Source organism: Ursus americanus, chromosome 3 (assembly GCF_024610735.1).
Source record: "Ursus americanus isolate L20-20 chromosome 3, mUrsAme1.1.p, whole genome shotgun sequence".
Lineage (NCBI taxonomy): Eukaryota > Metazoa > Chordata > Mammalia > Carnivora > Ursidae > Ursus > Ursus americanus.
Window position 1 is genome coordinate 84,633,731 of NC_142129.1, and position 15,350 is coordinate 84,649,080.

Sequence of the window (15,350 nt, forward strand, 5' to 3'; positions counted from 1 at the left end):
TTATTTAAAACAGGTGTAGCTAGACCTTGTACTTAGAATCACTATTGGAAGTTTGAATTACGGTGGAGTTAAGGTTTTAAAATAATTGAAAAGCAATTTCAGACTGAATAGTTAAACTTGAGAGACATTTCTGAAGAAATAAGTAGTGTTTCATATCTGTATAATGCATTATAGTTGAGAAGATCATTTGAGTTTCATTCATGTTGCTGGGAGGAAGGTGAAGGGGGGGTATATTTATCCCTACATTACAAATAAAAAGTTCAACTTTAGAAAGGTGACTACTCAGCTGTACCCATTGAATGGCCAGCCTTAGACACATAGATCCCAGTTCATGCTTTCTAAAAAAGTTTTAATTAAAGTAATCTCTATACCTACATGGGACTTGAACATATATCACTGAGATCAAGAGTCGACTGCTCTTCTGACTAAGCCAGCCGGGCACCCCCATGTTCTTTTTAAGAGAGAAGACTCCTTGTTAATTTTGATGGAGTGTGGAAGAAAGAAATAATAAATGCATGTGATAAGATGGTTGATAGCATACAAAAATATTACATGAAAGATAATAATAAATAAGTGCTGTAGGAATCCGTAGGACTTATAAAAATTGTGATGAGTTGAAGCACTTAGGAAAGTGCTTCTTGATCATGTGAAGTATGCTTTGAAAAATGTGCTGAAATCAAGAAGTAAGGTTTGAGATTCCACAGGTAGATGCTTAGAAATAGAAATGCCCAGGATATCTTCCTGAGTTTGGGAGGAAAGGAAGTAGTATACCATTCTTACAGGTACCTGTTGAATTAAGGATATTAAATGTAAGATAAAAAGGTTGGGGAACTTAAAAAGACTTGTTAGTATGGAAGTACAAAAATATATACAATAGTAGGGAGAAGAGTATAATAATCCCAAGTGGCTGTTACTCTGCTTCCATAGTATTCAAAGTTTTGCCAATCTTGTTTAAACTTACAGTTTTATTAAAATATTTTAAAGCAAATCCCCACATCATTTTACCTGTTTTGTTCAGTGTACATCATTTACAGATAAGGATTTTTTAAAACCACAATACTGTTATTTCATACGACAAAATTAACAGTCAATATAAAATACCGAATTCATCTTCAGATTTCCCTTACTTGTCTCAAAACTGTCTTTTTGTAATTGGTGTGTTCAAATTGGCATCCAGACAAAATCCACACATTGTATTTGATTGAAATATCTTTGAATCTCTTTTCATCTGCAGCAACCTTTTAAATTTGTTTTCCCTCATACCATATACTGTTAACAAATTGAGTCTTTTGGTCTATAAAAGTTTTAATGTTCTGGATTTGGTCTGTTGCTTCCTTTTGCTGTCGTGTATTAATACACTTATCTCCATGTTTTTATAAACTGGTATTTAGACCTTGAGATGTGATTAGCTTCAGATTTGTTTTTTTCCCCTCTCTCATTTTCCTTTTTTCTTTTCAGCATGACACTTTAAATGTGGGACCTTGTACTTTTCTGTTGCATAGTATTAGAGAAGGACATAAAACTTGGTTGTCTAACTTTCAGTGATGATAAAAAAGATCAGCAGGTTCAGGTGTTACCAATTTTCAACCTTTCAGGGTTTTAGCATCCATTGGTTATCTGTTGCCTAAATCCATCATCTCTAGAAGGTTGAAAATTCATGATTTTTTTACTTTGATCATTCCTTCTGCATTTATTAGCTATTAGGGAACTTTCAAAAGAAGCAGTCAGTATCTGAGTGTTGGCTTAGTCAAGAAGAGAGCATATTTCTTTTTTAAGAGAGCATATTTTAAAATTCGGTTTTAGAGCCAGGTTGCATATTAGAAACTCTATGTATTTCATGTCCTCAATTTGTGGGAAACAGAAATCAGAGTTTTGAAAAAGAGAGTTCATCTACAAATTCTGTTTTGACCGTTTGGCCATACGTTATTGCATCTATATCTATCTGTCTGTCTGTCTGATCTGTCTACCTACCGATCTATCTATATTTATTTTTAAAGTTTCATTTATTTATTTTAGAGCATGTGTGAACAGGGGTAGGGGCAGAGGGAGAGGGAAAGAAGCAGACTCCCTGCTGAGCTCAGAGCCAGATGCGGGACTCCATCTCATGACCCTGAGATCATGACCTGAGCCAAAACCAAGAGTTGGACGCTCAACCAACCAAGCCACGCAGGCACCCCCCCTTATTATTCATATTATGAATACTTTAATTATGTGTTGTTTTTTTTAACACTTTGAATTCTCAGATTAGAGAGTGATTATCTTTTGGTAAGTTTCCCATGGATAGAGAGTATCTTTTTGATAGTAATCATTGTTTCATTGATTTAAGAACACATACAAAGCCTATATAAATGAGTACAAGTAAGTATCCTACTATTTGAAAAGTGACTTCAAATCTATGTAGGTGAAATCTTATGATGAACAAAGCACCATGATTTATGTTTTGATACATAATTATTTATAGAAATATGCTAATGTAGTTTATGATAAATGCTATATTTGTATATGGAATTTGTGTGTATGTACACACGCATAGCCTATATATACATAGGCTAAACAGAGCACTGTAGCGACTGTTTACGTAAAAATTTGTTATTGCGTATTATCCCTTTAGCCCTGACATTAGAAATTTATTAAAGCTTTATGAAATGGTCCAGAAGATTTTAAGGGAAACTCCTATGACCTTAGTATAGTGATTTTTGTTACTGTGAGTTCCTGCCAAGGTGTTGTCCATATGTAAATATGGTAGGTTTGCTTGGCTTTAATTAATCATTTTTTGATTGGGTATTTAAATGATTTCTCCTGTTATATATTGTTTTATGAATAGTATGACAATAAACATTTCAAATCTGTGGGCGTTTATTTAGTGGGAATTACTTTCTTAGGATAAATTTCCAAAAATGGGGTTACTGGATCAAAGGATGTTTGAGTTTTGGTATTTGTCACAAAGTTGTTTTCATGTTTACCATGTTATGGAAATGCAGAGCTTTGAGGATATTTAGCACCGTGGGACTTGTAAAGAATATTTCTAAAGATATATGTTGTTGTATTACTTTTTTAAAAATGCTGTCTTATAGTTCAGCGAAAATCCTTAAAATATGTCAACAAAATTTTTTAAAAAGTAACTGTTACCTTCCTTTTAAAATTACCTTTAATATAAGCGGCAGCATTAGAAATGAGGAATTTGATAAAGAATTTCTGCTTTCTTTCATTGCTAAATTGTCAGTGGTGCAGCTTTAATTTGATCATGAAGTTATGCATTTGTGACTTATTTACATGCCTGAACTTAACTGCTTTTGTGCTGAAAGTTTTTTTATGCTTAACCATTAACTACTCTAAAATACCAAAGTTTTTTGCCACACTCTTCAGTAGTGTAATTGGAGTTTGATCCAGATATTTAAGTGTGAGTCTTTCTATTTTGATCAAAATACCTCCATGTTGCCTTAATAATAGTATTATAGATCAGGAATTGCCAAAATTCTACTTGTTCCTTCTATGTAATTTTAAAAAGATTTATTTATTTGAGAAAGGGAGAAAGCACAAGTGGTGGGAGGGGCAGAGTGAGAGGGGGAGAGAGAATCCTCAAGCAGCCTCACAGCTGAACACAGAACCTGACACAGGGCTCCATCCCATGATCTGAGCTGAAATCAGGAGTCAGATGCTTAGCTGACTGAGCCACCCATGAGCCCCAACTTCTTCTTCTTTGTAACTTTGGAAGAATTTTAAAGCAATTGATATTGTAAATCAGTCAAAGGCAGTTTGCTAATATCTATCCATTTACATGCATTTACCCTTTTGTTGAACATTTCTACCTCCAGGGATCCATGCTGTAGAAATATTCCCGTGTATTTTAAGACGATTGAATGGTGTACAAATGCAGTGGTACCTTTAACAGTGAAAAATAGAAACAAATATCCACCAATAAGGAAATTGTTATTTTTCTTTTTTTTTTTTAAGAATTATTTACGTAGGGGCGCCTGGGTGGCTCAGTCATTAAGCGTCTGCCTTTGGCTCAGGGTGTGATCCCGGAGTTCTGGGATCAAGCCCCGCATCAGGCTCCTCTGCTGGGAGCCTGCTTCTTCCTCTCTCACTCCCCCTGCTTGTGTTCCCTCTCTCACTGGCTGTCTCTGTCAAATAGATAAAATCTTTAAAAAGAAGAAAAGAATTATTTATGTATTTAGAGAGCATGCATAAGTGGGGGGGAGGGGCAGAGGGAGAGGGAGAGACTCTCAAGCGGACTCTGTGCTGAACCTGGAGCCCAGTGTGGGGCTGGATCGCACAATCCTGAGATCATGACCTGAGCTGAAGTCGAGTCCGACACTTAACTGACTGAGCCACCTTGGCACCCCCACCAGTAGGGAAATTGTTAAGTAGACTATGTACATTAATAATGAAGTCAGCAATTATTACCAAAAATAAGGTAGGTAAGTATTGACATTGAAAGATAGAAAAAGCAAATACAGTAAATTCTCATTTTTTATTTTTTATTTTTTTAAGATTTATTTATTTATTTGACAGAAGGAATAAGCAGGGGGAGTGGTAAGCAAAGGGAAGGGAGAAGCAGGCTCCTGCCGAGCAAGGAGCCCTGATGCGGGGCTCAATCCCAGGACCCTGGGAACAGGACCTGGGCCGAAGGCAGCTGCTCAACTGACTGAGCCACCCAGGCGCCCCCATTATAATCTCTCTCTTTTTTTTTTTAAGATTTTATTTATTTATTCGACAGAGATAGAGACAGCGAGAGAGGGAACACAAGCAGAGGGAGTGGGAGAGGAAGCAGCAGGCTCATAGCAGAGGAGCCTGATGTGGGGCTCGATCCCACAATGCTGGGATCACGCCCTGAGCCGAAGGCAGACGCCTAACTGCTGTGCCACCCAGGTGCCCCTATAGTCTCATTTTTTAAAATAAACAGCTCTTTGGGATGCCTGGGTGACTCAGTCGCTTAAGCATCTGCCTTCGGCTCAGGTCCTGATCCCAGAATCCTGGGATTGAGTCCCACATCCCGCTCCTTGTTCAGTGGGGAGTCTCCTTCTCCCTCTGCCTGCTGCTGCCCCTGCTTATGCTCATGAGCTCTCTCTCTCTGACAAATAAATCTTTAAAAAAAAATAAACTTATTTAAAAAAAATAAAAAAAACCACCTCTTAGATATATTTACAGATAGGAAAAATTTAGAGGGAGCTACATGGCATCTTAACATGGGTATGTTTGAGTTTTGGATAAAGACATGGTCTTTCACTTTCTTACATATTTAAGTTTTATGCAATGAGAATGTGTTGATTTTAAATAAAAAAAAATTTTTAAAAGAAGGAGTAAGCAAATAATTTTTAAAATAACAGCATAGACATTAGGTGAGTATTGATTTTCGAAGTATTCAGAACATTTTGGAGGCTCTTCTGTAATTTCCTCCAGAACCATGTGACAACCTCAGTTTGTGTCTCCTTTCTCCTGGTTGTGGAATACTAGGTCTCACAGCAGCAGCCACTTGGAGCTACATTGAGACTTTGTACAGGGGAGTGAGGGGGAGCAGTATATCAAGAAGCAATTGGCTATTGAAATAGGACAACTAGAGTGTAACTACATTAAGAAGTCTTAAACCATGAAGAGTGCAAACAGTAATAAGTTCTAAGGGCAAGTTTTTTTTTTTTTTTTTAAGATTTTATTTATTTATTTGACAGAGATAGAGACAGCCAGTGAGAGAGGGAACACAAGCAGAGGGAGTGGGAGAGGAAGAAGCAGGCTCATAGCAGAGGAGCCTGATGTGGGGCTCAATCCCACAACGCCGGGATCACGCCCTGAGCCGAAGGCAGACGCTTAACCGCTGTGCCACCCAGGCGCCCCTCTAAGGGCAAGTTTTGAATGAGAGGTAGGATAAGGAGTATCATGAAAAAATCTTCTCTGTTGGTGGCTGTGGTAGGAATAAAAGGCACAGAAACAAGTCACGTTTTGTGTGCTCAAGGCAGAAATTAATTTCATTGTGAATTGGCTTCAGAAGTAGGTTCACTACTACATTGATCAATAGGAATTACCAGGATAGGATTCAGGAGGATTGATACAGTAAGGAAATTGGGAAAGTGATGTATGTATAATGCTAGGCCAGGGAGTTTATATGTCGGTCACAGTGGGTGAGTTGTTAGTCCCAGTTGTATCAGTTGATGGTCAGGTCATCATCACTTAACCATTGCAGACAAGAACTGCTGATCTTACTCTACCACAGGCTGCTGCTTATATTTTTTCATAAGCAAACCTTGGTTCATTGTGAGGTTTCCTATATAATGATATTTTCCAGGCTTCATTACACCTTGGCACACTAACACATACATACAGTTTTGAACATTGAAATGTATACTTCAATTGACATTGGGGTCCATACAGATTCAGTGTGTTCTTCGTCCTGTTTAAATTATTTCTGCCACTTTTCTCCCCCATGTGTAGTGTCCCCAGTGCCACTGAGCATATTAAATAATGTTTAATCTCTAATAATTTTTCCTAATGAGAGGGAACCTATATTTGAACTTGGAGGTGAGACATTTATTTTACTTGAAAGTTTTGTTGTTAGGACACAGAATCTGGATAGGAAATATAGGATATATCTTGTCCACAGGGTGTCTACATACCATAAAAAGACATTTGTATAGACAATGAAATAAAATGCTTGTAATTTTAAATGGATGAACAGAACAAAAATGAATGGAATTCTCTTTAATGCAACTTTTTCCCCTCCAGACCAGAATCCGTAGAAGCTAGCCCTGTGGTAGTTGAGAAATCCAACAGTTATCCCCACCAGTTATATACCAGCAGCTCGCATCATTCACACAGTTACATCGGTTTGCCCTATGCGGTAAGTGTCCAACATTTCTCTGGAAGAGTATTTTTTATATCTAGAGGTTGAAAGTAGATGTTTGTAGTATTGTGCCTAAAACAGAATATTTAAAAAAAACAATACTTGTTTTATATTATCTAAATAATTAGGTATGTAATTTATTGTTTAACTTTTTATTACCCTGACTGTATTTACTCGAGGGATTAAAATTCTAGAAGAGGCATTCCCTAGAAGCTATTATTATTATTATTATTATTATTATTATTATTATTATTATGCATTTTATGCTATGTAATTCTTTACCTTCTCTATAAAAACACAGGGTTGTATTTACTATCTACTGTTGATTCTAAATTATATAGTAATTTATATAGTAAATTATGTAATTGCCACTTATTGAGGACTTATGTGCCAGACTGTAAACATTTTTACATATATTATCACACTTAATCTTCAAAACCAACCTCATGAGATGGGCATAATTTTCATCCCTGTTTCATAGCTGAAAAAATGAAGGCTTATCTAAATTAACTCATTCAGTGTTGCATAGCTAATAAGAGGCACAGGTTAGATTGAAACAGTTACAGAACTGGACACATGTTATACTATCCAGGTACAGTTACGACGGATTTTTACCACTGGGACCAGAGTAAAAACCAAATTTTTAAAAATCTTCTGTTATATACTTTATAGTGATCATATGTCTTTATTAGTTGTTTTTGTTATTCTTTAGTCTCCACATTCCTGAGGTTTTTTTTTTTTTTTAACCCTTATGTTCACATCTTGTACCTGCTTCTGTCTTGAAGGCAGAGCTCTTTGACCATAGACTTTGAGGATATCTTTTGATTAGTGAGGTGAGGGTGTGGAGTTTGAGGGAAGTCACTGTGGAGGTGACTGAGGTTGTAGGTAGACATTTTCACTTACGAGTATGGTTTAATATCTAGCTTCTCCAAGTCATTATTTTAAAGGTATTAGGGAAGAAATGGACTGATTTCATATTTCTTGAATATTCAAATTAAGGATTGACTTTTATCTAAATTCATATTGTTGTGGAAATTATATCGTGTTGTATTTGTGTTCAATTATCCAGGACCATAATTATGGTGCTCGTCCTCCTCCAACACCTCCGGCTTCCCCTCCTCCATCAGTTCTTATTAGCAAAAATGAAGTAGGCATATTTACCACTCCTAATTTTGATGAAACTTCCAGTGCTACTACAATCAGCACATCTGAGGATGGAAGTTATGGTACTGATGTAACCAGGTGCATATGTGGTTTTACACATGATGATGGATACATGATCTGTTGTGACAAATGCAGGTAAAATACTTTACACCGTTAGTTTACTTTTCTTGAATGCTGCTAACTTTTGAGTGTTAATCTTGAAAAAGACAAAGTCACTTTTAAAGAAATTGATGAATGCATTTTTTGATGTTTTGCTAGAAAAATCCCCTATGGGAAAGAAGCTTTGTTAGAGTTTATTAGAAATCCTCATTGTTAAGTAATAGGCAATCAGTTCTGAACTTTATTCATACAGGATCCCATCTCTCTTTTTGCTCATTCAATAATAATACAACTACATATAGTGGTAGACAAGATAGAAAAATGAGCCCTCTGAATTTCCTTTGGAATTATTTGTGCTGTATAGTCAACTGTGATTTTCCAGTTTGGGGGAATTATACATTTTGACTGATGTTTTTTGACCTGACTCTCTCACCTCCTTTTGACTTGAACCTTGCAGCACTCTGGAGTCTCCTTGAACCAGAACCACAGTCTCCCCTCCCCCAACCCTGGTTCAACCACCAAGAAAGGCCTCCTCCCCTAGAGAAGGTGTGATTGGGACAGAAAGTGGGGTTTTGTTTTCATTTTTTGTTTTTTGGGGGGGGAGGGAGTTGGGGAGGATGCAGAGGGAACGTAGGATCTCAGCCTGAAAGTTACTGAGTCCCTCCCCTGCACAGAGTGGGAAGCAGAGAGGATTTAAGCAGTGTACTGTAGGGGGGTAAGAAATTTTGGTGGCTTTACACACAATCTCCTAGGTCAGATCTTTGTGGTATTGCTTCATTATTTGATTTGAAATAGTATAGCATATACCTATATTTGAGTGTGAGTGTAAAAATACATCTTAGAGCCAAATATAAATTACTTTGTATTATTTGTAATAGTGTTCCCATCTGTTACGTGATTGGATGTTGGATGTTATTGATATAAACATGCATGTAGGGTTATATTTCAAAACGTTGATTTACCTTTGCCAAAAAGGGGGGAAATTAGTCTTAATTGGAGAGTGAAATTTGATATTTTTATGTAAAGATGTGATCTTTTGGGTTAATTTTAATAAAAATATATTGTGGTACCTTTTAAATTTTAAAAATAAATACTCATTACCTATGACACGTGTCACTACTATGAACAATCACATCAGTAAATTTATTCAGGAGGTAAACTTAAAAACTAAAAAAATAACTTCAGTGATAACTTGTTTTCTTCATTATTTTTCAAATAACTAGTTAGAAAATTTCAATTCATATTTTAACTGATCATATAATATAGCTTTCTCTTAGCTGATCTTGTCTAATGTGATAAATTACATACCATTTGGCAGTGTTTTCATTTTAATGGAGTGTTTTCTTTGGATTTCATTACAATGATCTAGATATAATATAGAATTATCTGAATTAGAAAATAGTTAATTAGTCCTTAGGATTTATACCTACAAATTCTTGAGGGACCAGTTCAGTTTTTGGATTGTTCAAGGTATTTGCTTCTTGGCAACTGCTCTCTGTTATGAATCTATTTTTGTTGTTGTTGTTGTTTTTCTACTGCTTAATCTGTAGTATACTTGCAAGGCTTTATCTTTTTTCCTCTCTTCTTGTTCCATATTGCCTCTGTGTGTGTCCATGTGCCTGCTGCCTATCCTCCTCTCTTTCTTTTTTTTTTTTTTTTTTTAAAGATTTTATTTATTTATTTGACAGAGATAGAGACAGCCAGCGAGAGAGGGAACACAAGCAGGGGGAGTGGGAGAGAAGAAGCAGGCTCATAGCTGAAGAGCCTGATGTGGGGCTCGATCCCATAACGCCGAGATCACGCCCTGAGCCGAAGGCAGGCGCTTAACCGCTGTGCCACCCAGGCGCCCCTATCCTCCTCTCTTTCAAGTTTGACCTCTAGAGCTCAGATCATTTATTCATTTTCTAGTTTTGTTTCTTCTGTTATCTTCATGACATTACTACTTACCCCTAAATTTAATTTAGTTTGTTATTCTAACCTGCCTTGTCAGGTGCTCTGCTTTTCTTTCTCACTTTCCCCCCCCACATCTTTTATTCCATTACCTTCCGCTTCCTACCAGTTCTTTCCCGAACATTCTCAGTTTAGAACTGAAGAGCATACGATAGTTAACTCAGAAGGGATATATTTGAAATGGCTAATTCTTATGTAAAGAGTAATTAAGACTATTTTTAGGAATAGGCATATATATATGATATATATTGTGTGTGTGTGTATGTATATATGTATATGTGTATATACACATATACATATATATAAAAATCAGCTTTGGACCAATTACAGCCTTGGCAACAAAATACAATAATAGTAACAAATTGAGAGGTTGCCTCAAGCTGATCCATGTATTCCATAAAACTAATTTGAGGACAGAATAGGTTTAATCCCTATGCTCATAGAATGTATCTTAGATTCTTTATCTTCTCTGCCGCATTCTAGTTCTATCCTTCTTTAACTGAGGGTTGGAATGTTGGAAAATCCTCTTAGTTGGTGGTTTTTCTACTTTGAGTTTCTTAAGTTCTTTGAGTTTACTGTATACCATCAAAGCAGCCCGAGTTTTTCCTGGTACGCATTAGAGGAAATCTATACACTTCCTGATATTCCAAGTCCTGTATAATCTGACTGCACTTTACTAATCCAATTCTAACCCCCCCCCCCCGTATTTCTCAGAATGAAAATTTCCCTTCATATAGATTAACTGCCTTCTGGCGATTGCTCCTCATATGAATCTACTTGAGAAAATGTTGCTATAATGACATCTTTTCTTTCTAATCTCCCAAATGAGGTTTTATTCAAGTCCATTATTCTCCAGGGTGCTTTTCCCATTAACTTCAAATAATGTGGACATCTTCACATTGTGACTTTGGATAATATTTGTAATGTGTACCTTTCATATTTAAAAGTTATATTTGCTTTAGAAATTTATATATATATATATATATAATATCCTATATTTGTCCTCTTGTCTTTGCATCTCAAAGTTTTATCTCCCTAAGGACATACTTCTGTGAATTCCTCACAGCACCTCAGTGCTAAACTCAAAGTGGGCGCTTACTAGGTAATAGTTAAATAGAATATCAGATCTTAAATTAAGGATGATTCTATTAATATTTTATACGTTCTGCTTTTTTCTTTAAGCGTTTGGCAACATATTGACTGCATGGGGATTGACAGGCAGCATATTCCTGATACATATTTATGTGAACGTTGTCAGCCTAGGTAAGTTGTGCATGCTTATAAGATTGCCAGTAAATTTACTGAAATAATCTTTGGTTAATAGAAGTTTATGTATGAATTCTGGATTAAATAATTAATGGATTACTGTGTTTCATCAATTCTAAGATACACTTTTCATTTTTATGTTTATTATTTTTTTTGTATTCTGACATCTCTAAAATCAGGAAGAATCTTTCCATTGATAATATTCATGGTTTACTCGGTAGAGTTGTTTTTTTTTTTTTACCTCATTAATAATGCAGAAAATAACAACACATCTTCTAAGTGATGGCATCTCTTTTCAGTGGAGTGCACTATGTTAAAGAGTTACTAGATCCATGTATTCTATAAAAAATAATCATTCCACTGCCCTGCTTCAACAATTTTCAACAGTCTTTTTCATTTATACTGTCATATATTTCTTGTCCCTTTCACATATTTTAATGGGAGTCCCAGATACATTATTTCATTCACACAATTTCCTAGGTCAGATACATTATTTCATTCACATGTATCCCTGTGTATTTCAGTGTATATATGTATATATATATTTATATATATTTCAATATATATCTGTAAAAGAATTTCATTCACATGTATCCCTATGTATTTCAGTGTGTATATATATATATATATGTATATATATATATATATATTTCAATATATATCTGTAAAAGAATTTTTAAAAAACCAACCCCAAAGCCATTATTATACATGTAATAAAATGTATTATCACTCAGCCACCGTTAAAATATTGATTGGTTGATATACATCTGTCCGTTAAGACTCTGGTAATATAAACCTCCTTCCATTACCCCACAAACTCTGGTTTCCTTTGCAATGTGTTTAAGGAATTGGATTGTTTATCCTGATTTGTTTGCTGATTGCATTATCATGATATAACCAATTTCTGTATCCTTTTTATTTCTGTAAATAAGTGTGTGATCGGATTGTGGGTTCAATTTTTTTGGGGGGGTGGGGGGAGAATATTTCATAGACTGTGTTCTGTCAAGTAACACATAATATCTGGTTGTCTCACTTGATCTTAGCCAAAAGGCTGAGAAGCGATTGCTTGTCTCTATGATAGGACACATTGATAGTCCTTGTTTAGATCCATTAATTTATTAGGGGTTGCAAGTTAGTGCCATGTTAATCTTATTGCTTATAACTTATTAGCTGGAATATTTCTATAGAAACAAACTTCCCCATATTAACTGTTTAGTTCTCTTAAGGAATACAGTTGACCCTTGAATAGCATAGTTATGATCTGTGTGAGTTCACTTAAACATGATTTTTTCTTTTTTAATGTGCATTTTTTTCCCCAATACATGTACATGTATTTTTATGACTTCCTTAACTACATTTTCTTTTCTCTGGTACATTTTACCATAAGAGTAGAGTATATAATGCATATACCAAATATGTGTTAATCAACTGTTTACGCTGACAGTCAATAGTAGACTTTTAGTAGTTTAAGTTTTTGGAAAGTCAAAAGTTAATATGCGGATTTTTGATTGCACAAGGGATTGGTGCCCCTAAGTCTTCATGTTGTTTAAGAGTCCACTGTATTTGGAAAGGCAGGATAAATGCTTGTTGATTCTTACCCTTTATTTACTAGTGTTCAGAATACTTAAAAGAAATTTAAGTATCATTATAAACTCAGGGATTTAAACATCGTAGATATCAGTCTGTTGCATTTACTATCCTTATTGATACTCAAATTTTGTCCAGTTTTGGTCATTGGGAACCTCATCAAGTTGTCTCTTGAGCCATTATGACAGTATCCTAGTGGTACTTAGGTTTTGTGCTTTCTGGTATGACAAGATGTCTCGAGCTTATTTTATACTCCTGAGCCTCTGAGAATTGGTTTTCAATTCTAGAATCTGAGAGCTAGTCATGCTCTTTCCTACTGGATTGGTCACTGTTCCTAGGTCTTTGTCTTTTTAGACAAAGCTAGGGAAATATGTTTTGTTTGTTTATTTTTAAGATAAAGTACATGAGTTTATACAGATAATTGTAATTTAAATTTAGGAATATGAGGTTTTCTTTTAACCATTTCCGTATTCCATTTATATCTCCTAGTTCCCAACAACATAGACAATAATATAACTAGAATTTCACCAGCTACTCAGTTGCTTCCTTTCATAGAAAAATATAACAGTCTAGAGTAACAATATCAACACTAGCACCAAGATATGATTATGTAAAACAGTTTAATTAATTAATTAATTAATTAAAAAAAGTAAACTCTACGCCTAACTTGGGGCTTATATTCACAACCCTGAGATCAAGAGTCGCATGCTTTACCGTCTGAGCCAGCCAGGTGCCCCTATGTAAAAGAGTTTAGAACTTTTTTCCTTAAGATATGTTCCACAGGAATTTATAGTTTATTGTGTTTAAAGTCCCTTAAAAGTATTTCACTGTGTGATTATAATACCAGCTGGATACACGCTATATTGATGAGGTGATTTTTTTTATTTTTTAAAATAAACCTTTTTATTTTGAGTTAATTACAGATTCACATACAGTTATGAATTAATACAGAGATTCTGTATATCCTTTACCCAGTTCCCCCCTGTGGTAACATGTTGCAAAACTATTAATACAATATTACAACTAGGATATTGACATTGATACAGTCAGGAAACAAAACATTTCCATGGGGAGGATCCCTAATGTTGCTTTTTACAGCCACACCACCTCCCACCTCTCCCACCCTTCCCATCCCTGACCTTTGGCATCTCCATTGCTGTAATCTGTAATCCATGGTTATAATTTTGTCATTTCAAGAATGTTATATAAGTGGAATCATACAGTATGTGACCTTTGGGATTGGCTTTTTTTACTCAGCATAATTCTCTGGAGAGCTAGCCAATTTCTTGCATATACCAGTATTTTGTTCTTTCTTATTGCTGAGTAGTGTTCTGTGATATATATGTACAGTTTGTTTAACCATTCACCCATTGAAGGACATTTGGGTCTTTTCCACTTTCTGGCTATTACAGATAAAGTTGCTGTGAACATTTGTGTACAGGTTTTGGTGTGAATGTAAGTGTGTTTTCTCTGGGATAAATGCCTGAGAGTGAAGGTGTTCAGTCACATGAAAGTGGCATGTTTACTATTGTAAGAAATTGTCCAGCAATTTTTTGCATATCAGTTGTACCATTTTACATTCCTATCAGAAATGTATGAGGAAGCTAGTTATTTTTTATTTTTAGGATTGCTTCTTATACTTTATTTTTATAATTATATACTTAAACGTGATTATGTCCTTCCACCCCTGAAGTAAGATAAAAAATGGATTGTTCTTTCCATTGATGTTTCCTTATTAGAAACAGATATGTGCATACGTATTTGTATTCCTTACTTAGGTAAGTGATAGTATATTATAGAATTTGCCACATTTCCTTTTTTCTCTTAAAAATATGTGCTGAAGATCACTTCATACTAGTATATAGAGATTGACTCATTTCTTTCCATCCCTTCAAGATGCTCCGTCTTTTTCATGAAATAGCATTCTTTTTTAACAGACTTTTTGCCTTAAATATTTAATTTGAATAAAAAAGTACTAGTTTCCTAAGTAAAAAGTTCTTTTCTTAAAAGAGTGCAATAGAGTCACTTAACTGGCATCTACTGCTAATTATGCTAGATAAGCTCTAACTAAGGCAAGGGATAATACATATATTTTATACTGTTTGTTTTTCAGTAGGAACATTAGAGAAAGTGTGAAGTTCATCACCTCTAAAACCGATCTGCTTTAAATTAGAGAAATTGTAAAGTTTATTACATTTAAAACTGCTCTTCTTATATCTAAATCCATGAAAGTTTGGTAAATAATCATTAATATTTTAATACAGGAATTTGGATAAAGAGAGGGCAGTGCTACTACAACGCCGGAAAAGGGAAAATATGTCAGGTAGGTGAAAAGGATCTGTACTAAATTAAGATTAGTATGATCGAGAGAATGAATGCCCTGCATATTTTAGTCAGATGTAAACACCTTCCCAGTGAATGTTGATTGTATATCTGACTTACAATCAGG

The 15,350-nt window shown here is 35.1% G+C and overlaps 1 protein-coding gene across 4 annotated transcripts in view; it reads left to right on the top strand.

Moving 5' to 3' along the window:
- Window positions 1-15,350, top strand: part of KMT2E (lysine methyltransferase 2E (inactive)) — a 93,895-nt gene that overhangs the window by 43,422 nt on the left and 35,123 nt on the right. For all 4 annotated transcript variants that reach the window (XM_045793427.2, XM_045793431.2, XM_045793430.2 and 1 more), the window contains 4 exons: window positions 6,718-6,832; window positions 7,905-8,134; window positions 11,231-11,311; window positions 15,166-15,224. In XM_045793427.2, coding sequence (XP_045649383.1) covers window positions 6,718-6,832; window positions 7,905-8,134; window positions 11,231-11,311; window positions 15,166-15,224 — 485 coding nt within the window. The remainder of the gene's footprint in view (window positions 1-6,717; window positions 6,833-7,904; window positions 8,135-11,230; window positions 11,312-15,165; window positions 15,225-15,350) is intronic.